The following is a 21,900-nucleotide window of genomic DNA, read 5'->3' as shown; positions in this document are numbered from 1 at the left end:
GTGACAGCAGGTAGCTGCTAGGACTCAGGTTACTGTCTTAATGGTGCATGGTGACAGCAGGTAGGTGCTAGGACTCAGGTTACTGTCTTAATGGTGCATGGTGACAGCAGGTAGCTGCTAGGTCTCAGGTTACTGTCTTAATGGTGCATGGTGACAGCAGGTAGCTGCTAGGACTCAGGTTACTGTCTTAATGGTGCATGGTGACAGCAGGTAGCTGCTAGGTCTCAGGTTACTGCCTTAATGGTGCATGGTGACAGCAGGTAGCTGCTAGGACTCAGGTTACTGTCTTAATGGTGCATGGTGACAGCAGGTAGCTGCTAGGTCTCAGGTTACTGTCTTAATGGTGCATGGTGACAGCAGGTAGCTGCTAGGACTCAGGTTACTGTCTTAATGGTGCATGGTGACAGCAGGTAGCTGCTAGGACTCAGGTTACTGTCTTAATGGTGCATGGTGACAGCAGGTAGCTGCTAGGACTCAGGTTACTGTCTTAATGGTGCATGGTGACAGCAGGTAGCTGCTAGGACTCAGGTTACTGTCTTAATGGTGCATGGTGACAGCAGGTAGCTGCTAGGTCTCAGGTTACTGTCTTAATGGTGCATGGTGACAGCAGGTAGCTGCTAGGACTCAGGTTACTGTCTTAATGGTGCATGGTGACAGCAGGTAGCTGCTAGGTCTCAGGTTACTGTCTTAATGGTGCATGGTGACAGCAGGTAGCTGCTAGGACTCAGGTTACTGTCTTAATGGTGCATGGTGACAGCAGGTAGCTGCTAGGACTCAGGTTACTGTCTTAATGGTGCATGGTGACAGCAGGTAGCTGCTAGGTCTCAGGTTACTGTCTTAATGGTGCATGGTGACAGCAGGTAGCTGCTAGGACTCAGGTTACTGTCTTAATGGTGCATGGTGACAGCAGGTAGCTGCTAGGTCTCAGGTTACTGTCTTAATGGTGCATGGTGACAGCAGGTAGCTGCTAGGACTCAGGTTATTGTCTTAATGGTGCATGGTGACAGCAGGTAGCTGCTAGGACTCAGGTTACTGTCTTAATGGTGCATGGTGACAGCAGGTAGCTGCTAGGTCTCAGGTTACTGTCTTAATGGTGCATGGTGACAGCAGGTAGCTGCTAGGACTCAGGTTACTGTCTTAATGGTGCATGGTGACAGCAGGCAGCTGCTAAGACTCAGGTTACTGTCTTAATGGTGCATGGTGACAGCAGGTAGCTGCTAGGACTCAGGTTACTGTCTTAATGGTGCATGGTGACAGCAGGTAGCTGCTAGGACTCAGGTACTGTCTTAATGGTGCATGGTGACAGCAGGCAGCTGCTAGGACTCAGGTACTGTCTTAATGGTGCATGGTGACAGCAGGCAGCTGCTAGGACTCAGGTTACTGTCTTAATGGTGCATGGTGACAGCAGGTAGCTGCTAGCACTCAGGTTACTGTCTTAATGGTGCATGGTGACAGCAGGTAGCTGCTCGGACTCAGGTTACTGTCTTAATGGTGCATGGTGACAGCAGGTAGCTGCTAGGACTCAGGTTTCTGTCTTAATGGTGCATGGTGACAGCAGGTAGCTGCTAGGACTCAGGTTACTGTCTTAATGGTGCATGGTGACAACAGGTAGCTGCTAGGACTCAGGTTACTGTCTTAATGGTGCATGGTGACAGCAGGTAGCTGCTAGGACTCAGGTTACTGTCTTAATGGTGCATGGTGACAGCAGGTAGCTGCTAGGACTCAGGTACTGTCTTAATGGTGCATGGTGACAGCAGGTAGCTGCTAGGACTCAGGTACTGTCTTAATGGTGCATGGTGACAGCAGGTAGCTGCTAGGACTCAGGTTACTGTCTTAATGGTGCATGGTGACAGCAGGTAGCTGCTAGGACTCAGGTACTGTCTTAATGGTGCATGGTGACAGCAGGTAGCTGCTAGGACTCAGGTACTGTCTTAATGGTGCATGGTGACAGCAGGTAGCTGCTAGGACTCAGGTTACTGTCTTAATGGTGCATGGTGACAGCAGGCACCTGCTAGGACTCAGGTACTGTCTTAATGGTGCATGGTGACAGCAGGCAGCTGCTAGGACTCAGGTACTGTCTTAATGGTGCATGGTGACAGCAGGTAGCTGCCAGGATTCAGGTTACTGTCTTAATGGTGCATGGTGACAGCAGGTAGCTGCTAGGACTCAGGTTACTGTCTTAATGGTGCATGGTGACAGCAGGTAGCTGCTAGGATTCAGGTACTGTCTTAATGGTGCATGGTGACAGCGGGTAGCTGCTAGGACTCAGGTTACTGTCTTAATGGTGCATGGTGACAGCAGGTAGCTGCTAGGACTCAGATTACTGCCTTAATGGTGCATGGTGACAGCGGGTAGCTGCTAGGACTCAGGTTACTGTCTTAATGGTGCATGGTGACAGTGGGTAGCTGCTAGGACTCAGGTTACTGTCTTAATGGTGCATGGTGACAGCAGGTAGCTGCTAGGACTCAGGTTACTTACTTAATTGTGCATGGTGACAGCAGGTAGCTGCTAGGACTCAGGTACTGTCTTAATGGTGCATGGTGACAGCGGGTAGCTGCTAGGACTTAGGTTACTGTCATAATGGTGCATGGTGACAGCAGGTAGCTGCTAGGAATCAGGTTACTGTCTTAATGGTGCATTGTTACAGCGGGTAGCTTCTAGGACTCAGGTACTGTCTTAATGGTGCATGGTGACACCGGGTAGCTTCTAGGACTCAGGTACTGTCTTAATGGTGCATGGTGACAGCGGGTAGCTGCTAGGACTCAGGTACTGTCGTAATGGTGCATGGTGACAGCAGGTAGCTGCTAGGACTCAGGTTCTGTCTAAATGGTGCAGTATACGCTGGTGTTATTATGGTGACAGCAGGTAGCTGCTAGGACTCAGGTACTGTCTTAATGGTGCAGGATCTACTGGTGCTGTCATTAAAGTGTCGTGGGCCGCCGCTTTGGATAAACATTTATACCTGGCTCCGCTAACGGTTGCCAGCTCTCGCCACCGTAAACCTCACATCATGTATTAGCCAATTTTCCGCTTTCTCAAAAATCTAATCGCTATTTCTAGCGTAGTTAGAGTGTAAATGGGTTGTGAAATATGTGGTGTGTGTATACGAGGTGTGTTAAGTGCTGGCTTTGTCTTGTTAAGTCTGGTTTACCGTGGCTTGCCATGATTTAATGATTAAAGCGTGAATTGAAAACTGGCAGCCGGAACCGGGTGATACCTCGCACCGGCTCACGCTTGTCCGTTCTCGCTAAATTATCGTTTAAGAGGTTTTTCTCGGGCTGCCGACTAGTTCCCGCCTGTTATCTGTCCGGGTTTAATTACCCACTACCTTACCCACCTCCAGGGTCGTTAGCTAATGGGCGGTGAATGGGAGGGACAACTATCTCTGGAGTGAGGTACATAAGTACAAGACGACCTCTAGCTGGCTGAAGAGACAGGTGAACCCAGTGTCAACACTCAATTGACGTCACTGACTGGCAATGAACATTACGCAACTGTTTAAGAAATACACACACACACACCTGTGTGTGTGTGTGTGTATATATATATATATATATATATATATATATATATATATATATATATATATATATATATATATATATATATATATATATGTCGTGCCGAATAGGTAAAACTTCCGATTTTGGCTTAAATAGCAACACTCTTCTTGCCGAATAAGGCAAGCGAAAGCTTGTGTATGCAATAATTTAGCAAAAAATCATTCTGAACCTAACGAAAAAATATATTTCATTGTGTTTGTTTATTATTAAATTATTATAAACTTACCTAAAATATATTTAGTTGGATTAGGCTAAATTAAATTACGCTCGTTATAATAAGGTTAGGTAAGTTTTCTATGGTTCTTTTGGTACAAAATTTTTAATTTTTACATTAACATATATGAAAATTTTTTAAATGAGTTCTTGCTAATTGACCAATTTTACCTATTCGGCAATATATATATATATATATATATATATATATATATATATATATATATATATATATATATATATAATTATCTAAGTGATTGAAAATCTCATAGTGAACACATCACTATACAATACACCATAGATCACTATACTGTACAGCATTATACTACAATATACACAATACATCATACACGATACAATACTCACCATCTCTGTGTGACCTTCTCTCACTCCAGCCTGAAATCGTTGTCGCCTTTCCTCTAGCGGTCGATCTCTGTACCCTGTGTACCGCACCTGTGGGCGAGTGTACCTTTATTACATGTATACCGCACCTGTGGACCAATGTACCTTTGTTGCATGTGTACCCCACCTGTGGACCAGTGTACCTTCGTTACATGTGTACCGCACCTGTGGACCAGTGTACCTTTGTTACATGTGTACCGCACCTGTGGACCAGTGTACCTTTATTACATGTATACCGCACCTGTGGACCAGTGTACCTTTGTTACGTGTGTACCGCACCTGTGGACCAATGTACCTTTGTTGCATGTGTACCCCACCTGTGGACCAGTGTACCTTTGTTACATGTGTACCGCACCTGTGGACCAGTGTACCTTTGTTACGTGTGTACCGCACCTGTGGACCAGTGTACCTTTGTTACATGTGTACCGCACCTGTGGACCAGTGTACCTTTGTTACATGTGTACCGCACCTGTGGACCAGTGTACCTTTGTTACATTGTACCGCACCTGTGGACCAGTGTACCTTTGTTACATGTGTACCGCACCTGTGGACCAGTGTACCTTTGTTACATGTGTACCGCACCTGTGGACCAGTGTACCTTTGTTACATTGTACCGCACCTGTGGACCAGTGTACCTTTGTTACATGTGTACCGCACCTGTGGACCAGTGTACCTTTGTTACATATGTACCGCACCTGTGGACCAGTGTACCTTTGTTACATGTGTACCGCACCTGTGGACCAGTGTACCTTTGTTACATGTGTACCGCACCTGTGGACCAGTGTACCTTTGTTACATGTGTACCCCACCTGTGGACCAGTATACCTTTGTTACATGTGTACCGCACATGTGAACAGTGTACCTGTGTTACGTGTGTACCGCACCTGTGAACCAGTGTACCTTTGTTACATGTGTACCCCACCTGTGAACCAGTGTACCTTTGTTACATGTATACCGCACCTGTGGACCAGTGTACCTTTGTTACATGTATACCGCACCTGTGGACCAGTGTACCTTTGTTTCATGTATACCGCACCTGTGGACCAGTGTACCTTTGTTACACGTGTAACGCACCTGTGGACCAGTGTACCTTTGTTACACCTGCGGACCAGTGTATGTAATATATGGAGTTAATATTTGTAGCACGTGCAGTGTACTCGTATACTAGTTAACAGTAGTTACAGTTAACAGTAGTTACAAGTAACAGTAATTACAGTTAACGGTAGTTACAGTTAATGATAGTTACAGTTAACTCTAATTACGGTTAACAGTAGTTATATTTAATGGTAGTTACAGTTAACGGTAGAATATTTAGTTGTAACATTAAATAGAAGAACAGGCTGCTAACAGTAAAACGATTAACAGAACGCCACCCAGAAGAACTAACGGAAGGACTTGAACAGGTGAGAACTAACAGGTAAGAGAACATCGTCCGTGAGAACAACCAACCAAGGATCTGTCAGAGAACAGTCGCGGAGAGAACAACGGTACAACACTGGTCGGGAGAACACAGGAACACCTGCCAGTGTTCTGTTTTTTAGTAACACCACTACCACCACTGTTACCACCACCACCACTGTTACCACCACCACTGCTTCCAGTACTACCACTGTTACCACCACCACCACCACTGCTTCCAGTACTACCACTGTTACCACCACCACCACTGCTTCCAGTACTACCACTGTTACCACCACCACCACTGCTTCCAGTACTACCACTGTTACCACCACCACCACTGCTTCCAGTACTACCACTGTTACCACTACCACCACCACTGTACCACCACCACTGCTTCCAGTACTACCACTGTTACCACTACCACCACCACTGTACCACCACCACTGCTTCCAGTACTACCACTGTTACCACTACCACCATCACTGTACCACCACCACTGCTTCCAGTACTACCACTGTTACCACTACCACCGCCACTGTACCACCACTACTGTACCACCACCACTGCTTCCAGTACTACCACTGTTACTACTACCACCACCACTGTTACCACCACCACTGCTTCCAGTACTAACACTGTTACCACTACCACCACCACTACTGCTTCTAGTACTACCACTGTTAACACTACCACCACCACCACCACTGCTTCCAGTGCTACGACTGTTACCACTACCACCACCACCACTGCTTCCAGTACTACCACTGTTACCACTACCACCACCACCACTGCTTCCAGTACTACTACTGTTACCACTACCACCACCACCACTGCTTCCAACACTACCACTGTTACCACTAACGCTGCTTCCAACACTACAACTGTTACCACTAACACTGCTTCCAACACTACCACTGTTACCACTAACACTGCTTCCAACACTACCACTGTTACCACTAACACTGCTTCCAACACTACCACTGTTACCACCACCACTACTTCCATCACTACCACTGTTACCACCACCACTACTTCCATCACTACCACTGTTACCACCACCACCACTGCTTTCAACACTACCACTGTTACCACCACACCACCAACACTACAGGTGTTACCACCACCACTGCTTCCAACACTACCACTGTTACCACCACCACCACCATCACCAACACTACCATTGTTACCACCACCACCATCACCAACACTACCACTGTTACCACCATCACCAGCACTACCACTGTTACCACCACCACCATCACCAACACTACTACTGTTACCACCATCACCAGCACTACCACTGTTACCACCACCACCATCACCAACACTACCACTGTTACCACCACCACTCACTAGCAAGCACAGTAACAACAACTATCACTTGATGGTAAGTAGTTTGCTCTCTGCAACAATCTTCTCTTCAACAATCTTCTCTTCAACAATCTTCTCTTCAACAATCTTCTCTTCAACAATCTTCTCTTCAACAATCTTCTCTGCAACAATCTTCTCTTCAACAATCTTCTCTGCAACAATCTTCTCTGCAACAATCTTCTCTTCAACAATCTTCTCTGCAACAATCTTCTCTTCAACAATCTTCTCTGCAACAATCTTCTCTTCAACAATCTTCTCTGCAACAATCTTCTCTTCAACAATCTTCTCTTCAACAATCTTCTCTTCAACAATCTTCTCTTCAACAATCTTCTCTGCAACAGTCTTCTCTTCAACAATCTTCTCTGCAACAATCTTCTCTGCAACAATCTTCTCTTCAACAATCTTCTCTGCAACAATCTTCTCTTCAACAATCTTCTCTGCAACAATCTTCTCTGCAACAATCTTCTCTGCAACAATCTTCTCTGCAACAATCTTCTCTGCAACAATCTTCTCTTCAACAATCTTCTCTTCAACAATCTTCTCTGCAACAATCTTCTCTGCAACAATCTTCTCTGCAACAATCTTCTCTGCAACAATCTTCTCTTCAACAATCTTCTCTGCAACAATCTTCTCTTCAACAATCTTCTCTTCAACAATCTTCTCTTCAACAATCTTCTCTGCAACAATCTTCTCTTCAACAATCTTCTCTTCAACAATCTTCTCTGCAACAATCTTCTCTGCAACAATCTTCTCTGCAACAATCTTCTCTGCAACAATCTTCTCTTCAACAATCTTCTCTGCAACAATCTTCTCTTCAACAATCTTCTCTTCAACAATCTTCTCTGCAACAATCTTCTCTTCAACAATCTTCTCTGCAACAATCTTCTCTGCAACAATCTTCTCTTCAACAATCTTCTCTGCAACAATCTTCTCTGCAACAATCTTCTCTTCAACAATCTTCTCTGCAACAATCTTCTCTGCAACAATCTTCTCTTCAACAATCTTCTCTGCAACAATCTTCTCTGCAACAATCTTCTCTTCAACAATCTTCTCTTCAACAATCTTCTCTGCAACAATCTTCTCTGCAACAATCTTCTCTTCAACAATCTTCTCTGCAACAATCTTCTCTTCAACAATCTTCTCTGCAACAATCTTCTCTTCAACAATCTTCTCTGCAACAATCTTCTCTTCAACAATCTTCTCTGCAACAATCTTCTCTGCAACAATCTTCTCTGCAACAGTCTTCTCTTCAACAATCTTCTCTGCAACAATCTTCTCTGCAACAATCTTCTCTGCAACAATCTTCTCTTCAACAATCTTCTCTTCAACAATCTTCTCTGCAACAATCTTCTCTTCAACAATCTTCTCTTCAACAATCTTCTCTGCAACAATCTTCTCTGCAACAATCTTCTCTTCAACAATCTTCTCTGCAACAATCTTCTCTGCAACAATCTTATCTGCAACAATCTTCTCTGCAACAATCTTCTCTGCAACAATCTTCTCTGCAACAATCTTCTCTTCAACAATCTTCTCTTCAACAATCTTCTCTTCAACAATCTTCTCTTCAACAATCTTCTCTGCAACAATCTTCTCTGCAACAATCTTCTCTGCAACAATCTTCTCTTCAACAATCTTCTCTGCAACAATCTTCTCTGCAACAATCTTCTCTTCAACAATCTTCTCTGCAACAATCATCTCTGAAACAATCTTCTCTGCAACAATCTTCTCTTCAACAATCTTCTCTGCAACAATCTTCTCTGCAACAATCTTCTCTGCAACAATCTACCTTGTTAGGAAACACCCGATTTGTTGCCTGACAATTAAAAACTATAATGTACTTTAATAATAAAAAGATATTCAGCGACTTGGGCAACAATTAGTTTGTTAGGTGAGTGCAACTAATGCCACATTTTATTGTGGCAACGTTTCGCTCTCCAGGAACCTTGTTCAGAGTTTGCCTTTACAGTTCTTTTTAATTGTTATATTGTATTTAGCGTGCAGGTTTCATAATTTATATCGTGGTTGGAGTCAGGTGCATGATGGAACAGCCAGGGCTGGGTTATGGCTGGACTTTTGGAGCTGCAACCCTGGGGACTCTGCCAACTGGAGGACCTCCCTGCTTGTTTTTGCATATATATATATATATATATATATATATATATATATATATATATATATATATATATATATATATATATCACACTGGCCGATTCCCACCAAGGCAGGGTGGCCCGAAAAAGAAAAACTTTCACCATCATTCACTCCATCACTGTCCTGCCAGAAGGGTGCTTTACACTACAGTTTTTAAACTGCAACATTAACACCCCTCCTTCAGAGTGCAGGCACTGTACTTCCCATCTCCAGGACTCAAGTCCGGCCTGCCGGTTTCCCTGAACCCCTTCATAAATGTTACTTTGCTCACACTCCAACAGCACGTCAAGTATTAAAAACCATTTGTCTCCATTCACTCCTATCAAACACGCTCACGCAATTCCTCAAAATATTCCCTCCATCTTCCCAATACCTCTAACTCTCCATTTATTAACTCTCCTCTCATATTTTTAACTGACAAATCCATTTGTTCTCTAGGCCTCCTTAACTTGTTAATCTCACTCCAAAATTTTTCTTATTTTCAACAAAATTTGTTGATAACATCTCACCCACTCTCTCATTTACTCTCTTTTTACATTGCTTCACCACTCTCTTAATCTCTCTCTTTTTCTCCATATACTCTTCCCTCCTTGCATCACTTCTACTTTGTAAAAACTTCTCATATGTTAACTTTTTCTCCCTTACTACTCTCTTTACATCATCATTCCACCAATCGCTCCTCTTCCCTCCCGCACCCACTTTCCTGTAACCACAAACTTCTGCTGAACACTCTAACACTACATTTTTAAACCTACCGCATACCTCTTCGACCCCATTGCCTATGCTCTCATTAGCCCATCTATCCTCCAATAGCTGTTTATATCTTACCCTAACTGCCTCCTCTTTTAGTTTATAAACCTTCACCTCTCTCTTCCCTGATGCTTTTATTCTCCTTGTATCCCATCTACCTTTTACTCTCAGTGTAGCTACAACTAGAAGAAAATCATCTGATATATCTGTGGCCCCTCTATAAACATGTACATCCTGAAGTCTACTCAACAGTCTTTTATCTACCAATACATAATCCAACAAACTACTGTCATTTCGCCCTACATCATATCTTGTATACTTATTTATCCTCTTTTTTTTAAAATATGTATTACCTATAACTAAACCCCTTTCTATACAAAGTTCAATCAAAGGGCTCCCATTATCATTTACACCTGGCACCCCAAACTTACCTACCACACCCTCTCTAAAAGTTTCTCCTACTTTAGCATTCAGATCCCCTACCACAATTACTCTCTCACTTGGTTCAAAGGTTCCTATACATTCACTTAACATCTCCCAAAATCTCTCTCTCTCCTCTACATTCCTCTCTTCTCTAGGTGCATACACGCATATTATGACCCACTTTTCGCATCCAACCTTTACTTTAATCCACATAATTCTTGAATTTACACATTCATATTCTATTTTCTCCTTCCATAACTGATCCTTCAACATTACTGCTACCCCTTCCTTTGCTCTAACTCTCTCAGATACTCCAGATTTAATCCCATTTATTTACCCCCACCGAAACTCCCCTACCCCCTTCAGCTTTGTTTCGCTTAGGGCCAGGACATCCAACTTCTTTTCATTCATAACATCATCAATCATCTGTTTCTTGTCATCCGCACTACATCCACGCACATTCCAGCATCCCAGTTTTATAAAGTTTTTCTTATCTTTTTTTAGTAAATGTCTACAGGAGAAGGGGTTACTATCCCATTGCTCCCGGCATTTTAGTCGCCTCATACGACACGCATGACTTACGGAGGAAAGATTCTTTTCCACTTCCCCATGAACATATGTATATATATATATATATATATATATATATATATATATATATATATAATGTGTGTGTGTGTGTGTGTGTGTGTGTGTGTGTGTGTGCGTGTGTGTGTGTGTGTGTATGTATGTCGTGCCGAATAGGTAAAACTGGTCAATTAGCAAGAACTCATTTAAAATTAAGTTCTTTCTAAAATTTTCTTTTATTTGTTTAATGGTATATTTTTTTCATATATGTTAATGTAAAAATTAATAATTTTGTACCAAAAGAATCTTAGAAAACTTACCTAACCTTATTATAACAAGCGTAATTTAATTTAGCCTAATCCAACTAAATATATTTTAGATAAGTTTACAATAATTTAATAATAAACGAAACAGAGGAATATGTTTTTCGTTAGGTTCAGAATGATTTTTGCGAAATTATTGCATACACAAATTTTCGCTTGTCTTATTCGGCAAAAAGAACGTTGCTATTTAAGCCAAAATCGCAAGTTTTACCTATTCGCCACGACACACACACACATATATATATATATATATATATATATATATATATATATATATATATATACATATATATATATATATATATATATATATATATATATATATATATATATATATATATATATATATAAGGTGGAAGCAGCAAGTCACAGCTGCCCTGCCAGAAGTGTAAGTCATCAATCTCACTTGGGACTAATGCTGAGTGAAATTCTGGAAATAACATCTCCAATTTGTGAAGGATGGAAGGATAGGAATAGTAACACTGGTGGCCACGATTACTTGTATTCCCTCACCAGGTGTTTATCCTTCCTTAATACGACTCATTTTGAGCCAGTAGGTAACTTGGACTAGCATGGGCCAGTAGGACTGCTGCAGTGCTCCTTCTTTCTTATGTACTTATGAGTCCGTGCTGGAAAAATGTGTTGAACCTGTGGATCAAGCAAGTCTTCCAGTCGAATTAACGGAGTTTGACCTCCAAATGTTGTAAACAGTATATTCTTACTCTGAGGATTCTCTGCAGTTTTCACTTTTTTTAGTGAAACACATCTATAAATTTAACCATCTTCCTGTCTTTACTCTTACTGAAAGTACTAGCGAGGTTTGTATTTTTTATCTTTAACTGCTAATTTATCTTCTTTTAATGGGAGAGAGAGAGAGAGAGAGAGAGAGAGAGAGAGTGGGAAAGAGTGTGTGGGAGAAAGAGGGAGAATGTGAGAGAGAGAGAGAGAGAGACACGTACAAACATCATTTATCTACCTAGGTTTGGTTCTTCCGGTGGGTCAGGAACCAGTTAATATAATCCACCGTTTTCTTTCACTCGATTTCTTGAACAATTTCACCGCCTCGTAAAAATAATCATTGTAATAAAAACGCTATTGGTCTCGTTTTAAAAAAATCGTTTTTCAAGGACTCTCTGCAGTCCATTCTTTATAGTAACGGGTGTGTTGAGGAAAGCTGTAAGGGGCTGACAGGTGTGTGAGGGGCTGACAGGTGTGTAATTGGTAATGTACCCTATCTTCCTGTGTTCTGACAACACTGGCCGCAGGCTACCTTGCCAGGCAACACTGAGTCGTCCTCTGTTCAACACTTCCAGAGTCTGGTAAGTTATGTTTGCTCTCCTCAATGTTCAACACTTCCAGAGTCTGGTAAGTTATGTTTGCTCTCCTCAATGTTGTACACTTCCAGAGTCTGGTAAGTTATGTTTGCTCTCCTCAATGTTCAACACTTCCAGAGTCTTGTAAGTTATGTTTGCTCTCCTCAATGTTCAACACTTCCAGAGTCTGATAAGTTATGTTTGCTCTCCTCAATGTTCAACACTTCCAGAGTCTGGTAAGTTATGTTTGCTCTCCTCAATGTTCAACACTTCCAGAGTCTGGTAAGTTATGTTTGCTCTCCTCAATGTTCAACACTTCCAAAGTCTGGTAAGTTATGTTTGCTCTCCTCAATGTTGTACACTTCCAGAGTCTGGTAAGTTATGTTTGCTCTCCTCAATGTTGTACACTTCCAGAGTCTGGTAAGTTATGTTTGCTCTCCTCAATGTTCAACACTTCCAGAGTCTGGTAAGTTATGTTTGCTTCTCTGGTAAGTTATGTTTACTCAATGTTCAACACTTCCAGAGTCTGGTAAGTTATGTTTGCTCTCCTCAATGTTCAACACTTCCAAAGTCTGGTAAGTTATGTTTGCTCTCCTCAATGTTGTACACTTCCAGAGTCTGGTAAGTTATGTTTGCTCTCCTCAATGTTGTACACTTCCAGAGTCTGGTAAGTTATGTTTGCTCTCCTCAATGTTGTACACTTCCAGAGTCTGGTAAGTTATGTTTGCTCTCCTCAATGTTCAACACTTCCAGAGTCTGGTAAGTTATGTTTGCTCTCCTCAATGTTCAACACTTCCAGAGTCTGGTAAGTTATGTTTGCTCTCCTCAATGTTGTACACTTCCAGAGTCTGGTAAGTATCGTGACTGGCACAGTACCGTGACTGGTACAGTACTGTGACTGACACAGTACCGTGACTGGTACAGTACCGTACCGTAACTGGTACAGTACCGTGACTGGCACAGTACCGTAACTGGTACAGTACCGCGACTGACACAGTACCATGACTGGCACAATACCGTGACTGGTACAGTACCGTGACTGGTACAGTACCGTGACTGGTACAATACCGTGACTGGTACAGTACCGTGACTGGTACAGTACCGTGACTGACACAGTACCATGACTGGCACAATACCGTGACTGGTACAGTACCGTGACTGGTACAGTACCGTGACTGGCACAGTACCGTGACTGGTACAGCACCGTGACTGGCACAGTACCGTGACTGGTACAGTACCGTGACTGGCACAGTACCGTGACTGGTACAATACCGTGACTGGTACAGAATCGTGATTGGAACAATACCGTGACTGGTACAGTACCGTGACTGGTACAGTACCGTGACTGGAACAATACGCAAATAACCCGCACAAAGGAGAAACTTCGGCCGTACTTAGAACATCAACTAGTCCCAGATAATGGTTGATGTAACCTGTCAGACACTGCAACTTCTTGGGATCTTAATACTTGGGAATTCTTCGCTTGCCTAACCCTTGGGCACGACCTACTTCCACATTGAACAAATGTGACACCACCTACGACTGCTGCACCTCTCTTACCTACGGTTTATAAGCTGCTTCTCCGCTCATATGCCGTATTCTATTTAAGATTGATGGACTGAACACATCGACTCAAGGTTGAGGGACTGATTACCTCATTCTCCTCCTGTTCTTCAAGCTTCTCCTGTGTATGGACTGATGAAGCCACTGTGTGGCGAAACGTTTCCTCAATAAAGATACCCAAGAGTTGCACATGTGGCTAATTTATCAACGTGTCGGTTCTGTGAACCATTCATCTACATTTCTCTCTTTGTGTTGGTTATGTGTAATAAGCTGTGCTGATGACGTCATCATCCATACAAGAAAGCTTAACAAAATTAGTACCATTCTTGATACCTGAGACCGTTCTTGATACCTGAGACCGTTCTTGATACCTGAGACCGTTCTTGATACCTGAGACCGTTCTTGATACCTGAGACCGTTCTTGATACCTGAGACCGTTCTTGATACCTGAGACCGTTCTTGATACCTGAGACCGTTCTTGATACCTGAGACCGTTCTTGATACCTGAGACCGTTCTTGATACCTGAGACCATTCTTGATACCTGAGACCGTTCTTGATACCTGAGACCGTTCTTGATACCTGAGACCGTTCTTGATACCTGAGACCGTTCTTGATACCTGAGACCATTCTTGATACCTGAGACCGTTCTTGATACCTGAGACCGTTCTTGATACCTGAGACCGTTCTTGATACCTGAGACCGTTCTTGATACCTGAGACCTTTCTTGATACCTGAGACCGTTCTTGATACCTGAGACCGTTCTTGATACCTGAGACCGTTCTTGATACCTGAGACCGTTCTTGATACCTGAGACCGTTCTTGATACCTGAGACCGTTCTTGATACCTGAGACCGTTCTTGATACCTGAGACCGTTCTTGATACCTGAGACAGTTCTTGATACCTGAGACCGTTCTTGATACCTGAGACCGTTCTTGATACCTGAGACCGTTCTTGATACCTGAGACCGTTCTTGATACCTGAGACCATTCTTGATACCTGAGACCGTTCTTGATACCTGAGACCGTTCTTGATACCTGAGACACCTGTGTGATATTTGGATATGTCGGGTGAAAGGACACAAGTGCAACTAATGTGATATTTTAATGTGGCAACGTTTCGCTCTTCAGGAGTTTTGTCGAGCCGTTACAAACAGTACATGGACACAGAGGGTATATACAGGTATTAGAGTGAGGTGCAAAGCACCTCATTCTGTACTAGTGTTAGGTGCCTTGTTTATCAGCAACAGCAGGTTTTATGTGCCTTGTTTATCAGCAGCAGCAGGTGTTAGGTGCCTTGTTTATCAGCAGCAGCAGGTGTTAGGTGCCTTGTTTATCAGCAGCAGCAGGTGTTAGGTGCCTTGTTTATCAGCAGCAGCAGGTGTTAAGTGCCTTGTTTATCAACAGCAGCAGGTTTTATGTGCCTTGTTTATCAGCAGCAGCAGGTGTTAGGTGCCTTGTTTATCAGCAGCAGCAGGTGTTAGGTGCCTTGTTTATCAGCAGCAGCAGGTGTTAGGTGCCTTGTTTATCAGCAGCAGCAGGTGTTAGGTGCCTTGTTTATCAGCAGCAGCAGGTTTTATGTGCCTTGTTTATCAGCAGCAGCAGGTGTTAGGTGCCTTGTTTATCAGCAGCAGCAGGTGTTAGGTGCCTTGTTTATCAGCAGCAGCAGGTGTTAGGTGCCTTGTTTATCAGCAGTAGCAGGTGTTAGGTGCCTTGTTTATCGGCAGCAGCAGGTTTTATGTGCCTTGTTTATCAGCAGCAGCAGGTGTTAGGTGCCTTGTTTATCAGCAGCAGCAGGTGTTAGGTGCCTTGTTTATCAGCAGCAGCAGGTGTTAGGTGCCTTGTTTATCAGCAGCAGTAGGTGTTAGGTGCCTTGTTTATCAGCAGCAGCAGGTTTTCTGTGCCTTGTTTATCAGCAGCAGCAGGTTTTCTGTGCCTTGTTTATCAGAAGCAGCAGGTGTTAGGTGCCTTGTTTATCAGCAGCAGCAGGTGTTAGGTGCCTTGTTTATCAGCAGCAGCAAGTATTAGAAAGCTTGTTTATCAGCAGCAGCAGGTGTTAGGTGCCTTGTTTATCGCCAGCAGCAGCAGGTGTTAGGAGACTCCCCTGCCTCGCTAACACCTGCCTTCAATCACAGTTGTTTCAGCTGTGAGCCGAACGTTCAAACCACCGAACAACAGAAGTAACAGTAACAACACTGGCACAACCAACAACAACAGGTAAATCACCACCAACGGAATCAGTAACGATATCGTTATCATTGACAACAACAACAGCACCACCACCACCACAACAGCAACAACAGCACCACCACCACAGCAACAACAACAGGTGAAGCACCACTAACGGAATCAGTAACGATATCTTTATCATTGACAACAACAACAGCACCACCACCACCACAACAACAGCACCACCACCACCACCACCACAACAACAACAACAGCACCACAACAACCACAGCAACAACAACAGGTGAAGCACCACTAACGGAATCAGTAACGATATCTTTATCATTGACAACAACAACAGCAGCACCAGCACAACAACAGCACCACCACCACCACAACAACAGCACCACCACCACAACAACAACAGCAGCACCAGCACAACAACAACAGCAGCACCAGCACAACAACAACAGCAGCACCAGCACAACAACAACAGCAGCACCAGCACAACAACAACAGCACCACCACCACCACAACAACAGCACAACCACCACAACAACAACAGCAGCACCAGCACAACAACAACAGCAGCACCACAACAACAACAGCACCACCACCACCACAACAACAACAACAACAACCACCACCACCACCACAACAACAACAACAGCACCACCACCACCACAACAACAACAACAGCACCACCACCACCACAACAACAGCACCACCACCACCACAACAACAGCACCACCACCACCACCACCACCACCACAACAACAACAACAACAGCAGCAGCACCACCACCACCACCACAACAACAACACAACCAGCAACAGCGCAACGCACCACCACCAACCAACAAGCGCCCAACCACCACGCACAACGGCACCAACACCGCCACCACCACAACAGCAACCACCACCAACCTGGACCACCACCACCAGCACAACACAACCAGCGCCACCACCACCACCAGCACCAACACCAACCACCGCACACCACCACCGCACAACAACCAGCAACCAGCAACCAACCAGCCACCACCACCACCAACACAACCACCACACCACAACAATGACAGCACCGCCACCACACAACCAAGCGCCACACAAGCAATGCCACCCCCACCAACAACCGCAACAGCGCGCCGACCAACAACCGCCACCAGCAGCCAACAGCAACCACCGCACCACCACCACCACACGCAACAGCAACCGCAGCAACCGGCACCACCACACCAACACCACCGCCAACCACCACCACCACCACCACCACCAACGACCAACCACACCACCACCGCCCCACCAACCAACCAAGCAACCACAACCAACCACCGCCACAGCACCACCACCACCGCACCACCACCACCACCACAACAAGCAAGCAACCGCCACCAACCTGACCACCAACCAACACAACAACACCGCGCCCAACCACCGAACAGCAACAACCAACCACCACCACAACCGCAACAACAGCAACAGCAACAACACACCACCACCACAACCAACCACCACCACCACAACCAACCACCACCACGCAACCACCCCACCACCGCCACCACAACCAACAACAACCACCAACCAACAACCACCACCAGCCACCACCACCAGCCAACCAGCAACAAGCAACAACAACACCACCACAGCCACCACAGCAACACCACCACCACCACCACAACAACCAGCAACAACACACCACCGCCAACCAGCCACCAGCACCACCACAACCACCACCGCCAACCACCGCACAACCACCACCACGCACCACCACCACCGCACCACCAGCAAGCAACCAACAACACCAAGCCAACCGCACACGACAACCAACAAGAACAGCACCACCAGCACACACCACCACCACCACCACAACCAGCCACCAACCAACAACCGCCAACCACCACCAGCCACCGCCACCACCGCACCAGCAACCAACAGCACCACACCACCACCACCACCAACAGCACCACCACACCGCAGCGCCACACGCCAGCCAGCCACCAGCAACCAGCCAACCACCGCCTGCAACCAACCAACACCACACCACCACCACCACCACCACAACAACACACCACCACCACCACCAACCACCGCCACCACCACCACCACCACCACCACCACCACCACCACCACCACCACCACCAACAACAACAACAGCAACCGGCACCACCACCACCACGCAACAACAACACCAACCACAACCAGCACCACCACCACCAACAACAACACACCACCGCCGCCAACAACCGCACCACGCAACAACAACAACAACCAACCACCAACCCACCACCAACCAACCACCACCAACCACCAACCGGCCACCACCAACCAACAGCGCAACCAACCAACGCCACCACCACCACCATTGCAACACACCACCACACAACGCAACCGGCAACCACCACCACCAACCACCAACTACCACAACAGCAACACCGCCACCACCGCCACCCACCAACCAACCGCGCCCCACCAACAGCAACCAACCGGCACAACCAACCACCACCACCACCACAGCAACAACAACCGCCACCACAACAACGCACCACCAGCCACCACAACCACAACCACCACCACCACCACCGCACAACAACGCACCACCACCAACCACACAACACCGCCAACCACCACCACCTGCACCACCCCACACACCACCAACCAACCGCAACCCGACCACCACCACCACCAGCAACCAACCAACCAACAACAGCACCACCACCACCACCACCAACAACCACAGCCACCACCACCACCGCACAACAACAACGGACGCCACCCCACCACCACCACCAGCAGCAAGCAACCGCACCACCACCGCCGAACAAGCGCACCACCGCCCCACCACCGCACCAACAGCAACCAGCACGCCACCACCACCACCACCACCACAAGCACCACCACCTGGCAACCAACGGCACCAGCCACCACCACCACCACCACCACAACACCACCACCACCACCACCACCACCACAACAACGGCAACCACCACCACCACCACCACCAACAACAACAACAACCAACCACCACCACCACCAACAACGCCAACACCACCCCACCACCACCACCACCAACCAACACAACAACCAGCACCACCAGCCACCACCACCACCAACCCCCACCCACCCACCTGCCACCACCCACCACACCAACAGCAACCAACCACCAACCACAACCGGCACCACCAACCCAGCACCACCACCGCACCACCACACCAACAACCGGCACCACCACCACCACCACCACCACAACAACAACACCACCACCACCACCACCACAACAACACCACTACCACCACCACCACCACCACCACAACAACAACACCACCACCACCACCACCACAACAACAACAGCACCACCACCACCACCACCACAACAACAACAGCACCACCACCACCACCACCACAACAACAACAGCACCACCACCACCACCACCACCACAACAACAACAGCACCACCACCACCACCACCACAACAACAACAGCACCACCACCACCACCACCACAACAACACCACCACCACCAGCACCACCGCCAACCAACCACCTCAACCACCGCACCACCGCCACCACCACCAGCAACCAACAAGCAACACCAACACCACTGCCACCGCCACCACCAGCGGCACCACCACCAACCGCCGCCAACCACCACAAGCACCGCAGCCACCACCACCACCGCCACCGAACAGCACACCAACCACCACCACCAGCACCACCACAACAACAACACCAGCACCACCACCACCACCACAACAACAACAACACCACCACCACCACCACCACAACAACAAGCACCCCACCACCACCACCACCACAACACACACCCCACCACCACCACCACCACCACCACCCACAGCCACCACCACCACCACCACCAGCAACACCACCACCACCACAACAACAAGCAACCACCACCACCACCACCACCAGCAACAACCGCCACCACCACCACGCAACCAACCACCGCACCAACCAACAGCACCACCACCACCAACACCAGCAACCAACCAACCGGCCACCACCACCACCACCACACCAACCACACGCACCAACCAACCACCACCACCACCAGCACCACGCACCACCACCACCACAACGCAACAACCACGCCACCACCACCACCACCAACAACAACGCACCACCACCACCACCACCACCACACCGCACCACCAACCGCACCACCACCACCACCAACCAACGCACCACCACCACCACCACCACAACCACAAGACCACCGCCACCACCACCACCACACAACCAGCCACCACCGCCACCGACCACAGCCACCACCACCACCACCACCACCACAACAGCAACACCACCACCGCCACCACCACCAACACAGCGCCACCACCACCACCACCACCACACGCAACAACACCACCACCACCGCAACAACCGGCACCACCACCACCACCACAACAACGCACCACCCCACCACCACCACAACAGCAACAGCACCACCACCACCACCACAACAACACCAGCAACCACCACCACCACCGCACACCACCACCGCACCACCACCACCACCACCTAACAAGCAACACCACCAGCCACCACCACCACCACCACCAGCAACCAACCACACCACCACCACCAGCCAACCAACACAGCCACCACCAGCCACCACCAGCAACCACCGCCACCACCACCACCACCAACCTGCCACCAACCACACGGCAACCACCACCACCACCACCACAACAACAGCAACACCACCACCACCACCAACAAGCAACCAACCGGCACCACCACCACCACCACCAACACACCCCACCACCACCACCAACCACCACCAGCACAACCAACGGCCACCACCACCACTACACCAGCAACCACCCCACCTACCACCACCACCACCACCAGCCAACAACAACCAGCACCGCACCACCACCACCACAACAACGCACCACCACCACCACCAACCACCACACCAACCGCCACAACACCAACCACCACCACCACCACCGCAGCAACAACAGCACCACCACCACCACACAACAACACACCACCACCACCACAGCAACAACACGCACCACAGCCACCACAACAACCAGCCAGCACCACCACCACCACCACCACAACAACGCACCACCACCACCGCAACAACAAGCAGCACCACCACCACCACCACCACCACCACAGCACGCAACAACACCACCGCACCACCACCACCACCGCACCACCACCGCAACACCACCACAACCGTTACCGACACCACCACCACCACCACAACGCAACCAACACCCCACCACAACAACAAGCACCACCACCACCACCACCAACAAGCAACCACACCACCACCACCACCACACAACAACAGCACCACCACCACCACGCACCAGCACCACCGCACACACCACCACACCACGACACACCAGCACCACCACCACCACCAACAACAAGCACACCGCACCACACCACCAACAACAACAGCAACAACCAGACACCACCACCACCACCACCACAAGCAACCAACACCACCACCACCACCACCAACAACAAGCAACAGCACCACCACCACCACCACAACCACAACCACCGCACACACACAACCACCACAACAACAACAACAACAGCACCACCACCACCACCACCACAACAACACCACCACCACCACCACCACCACAACAACAACAGCACCACCACCACCACCACCACCACCACCACCACCACCACCACAACAACAACA

At 47.4% G+C, this 21,900-nt stretch overlaps 1 protein-coding gene across 2 annotated transcripts in view; it reads right to left on the bottom strand.

Moving 5' to 3' along the window:
• The window catches only part of LOC138851024 (protein big brother-like), a 157,483-nt gene that overhangs the window by 110,258 nt on the left and 25,325 nt on the right, over positions 1–21,900 (bottom strand). The window contains exon 2 of one of the 2 annotated variants that reach the window (XM_070082507.1): positions 4,143–4,229. The exons of the other annotated variant lie outside the window; for it this stretch is intronic. Coding sequence (XP_069938608.1) covers positions 4,143–4,229 — 87 coding nt within the window. The remainder of the gene's footprint in view (positions 1–4,142; positions 4,230–21,900) is intronic. 2 annotated transcript variants of the gene reach the window in all.

This window comes from Cherax quadricarinatus, chromosome 7 (assembly GCF_038502225.1).
Source record: "Cherax quadricarinatus isolate ZL_2023a chromosome 7, ASM3850222v1, whole genome shotgun sequence".
In the NCBI taxonomy this organism is placed as follows: Eukaryota; Metazoa; Arthropoda; class Malacostraca; order Decapoda; family Parastacidae; genus Cherax; species Cherax quadricarinatus.
This window is presented reverse-complemented; position numbering and strand designations above follow the sequence as displayed.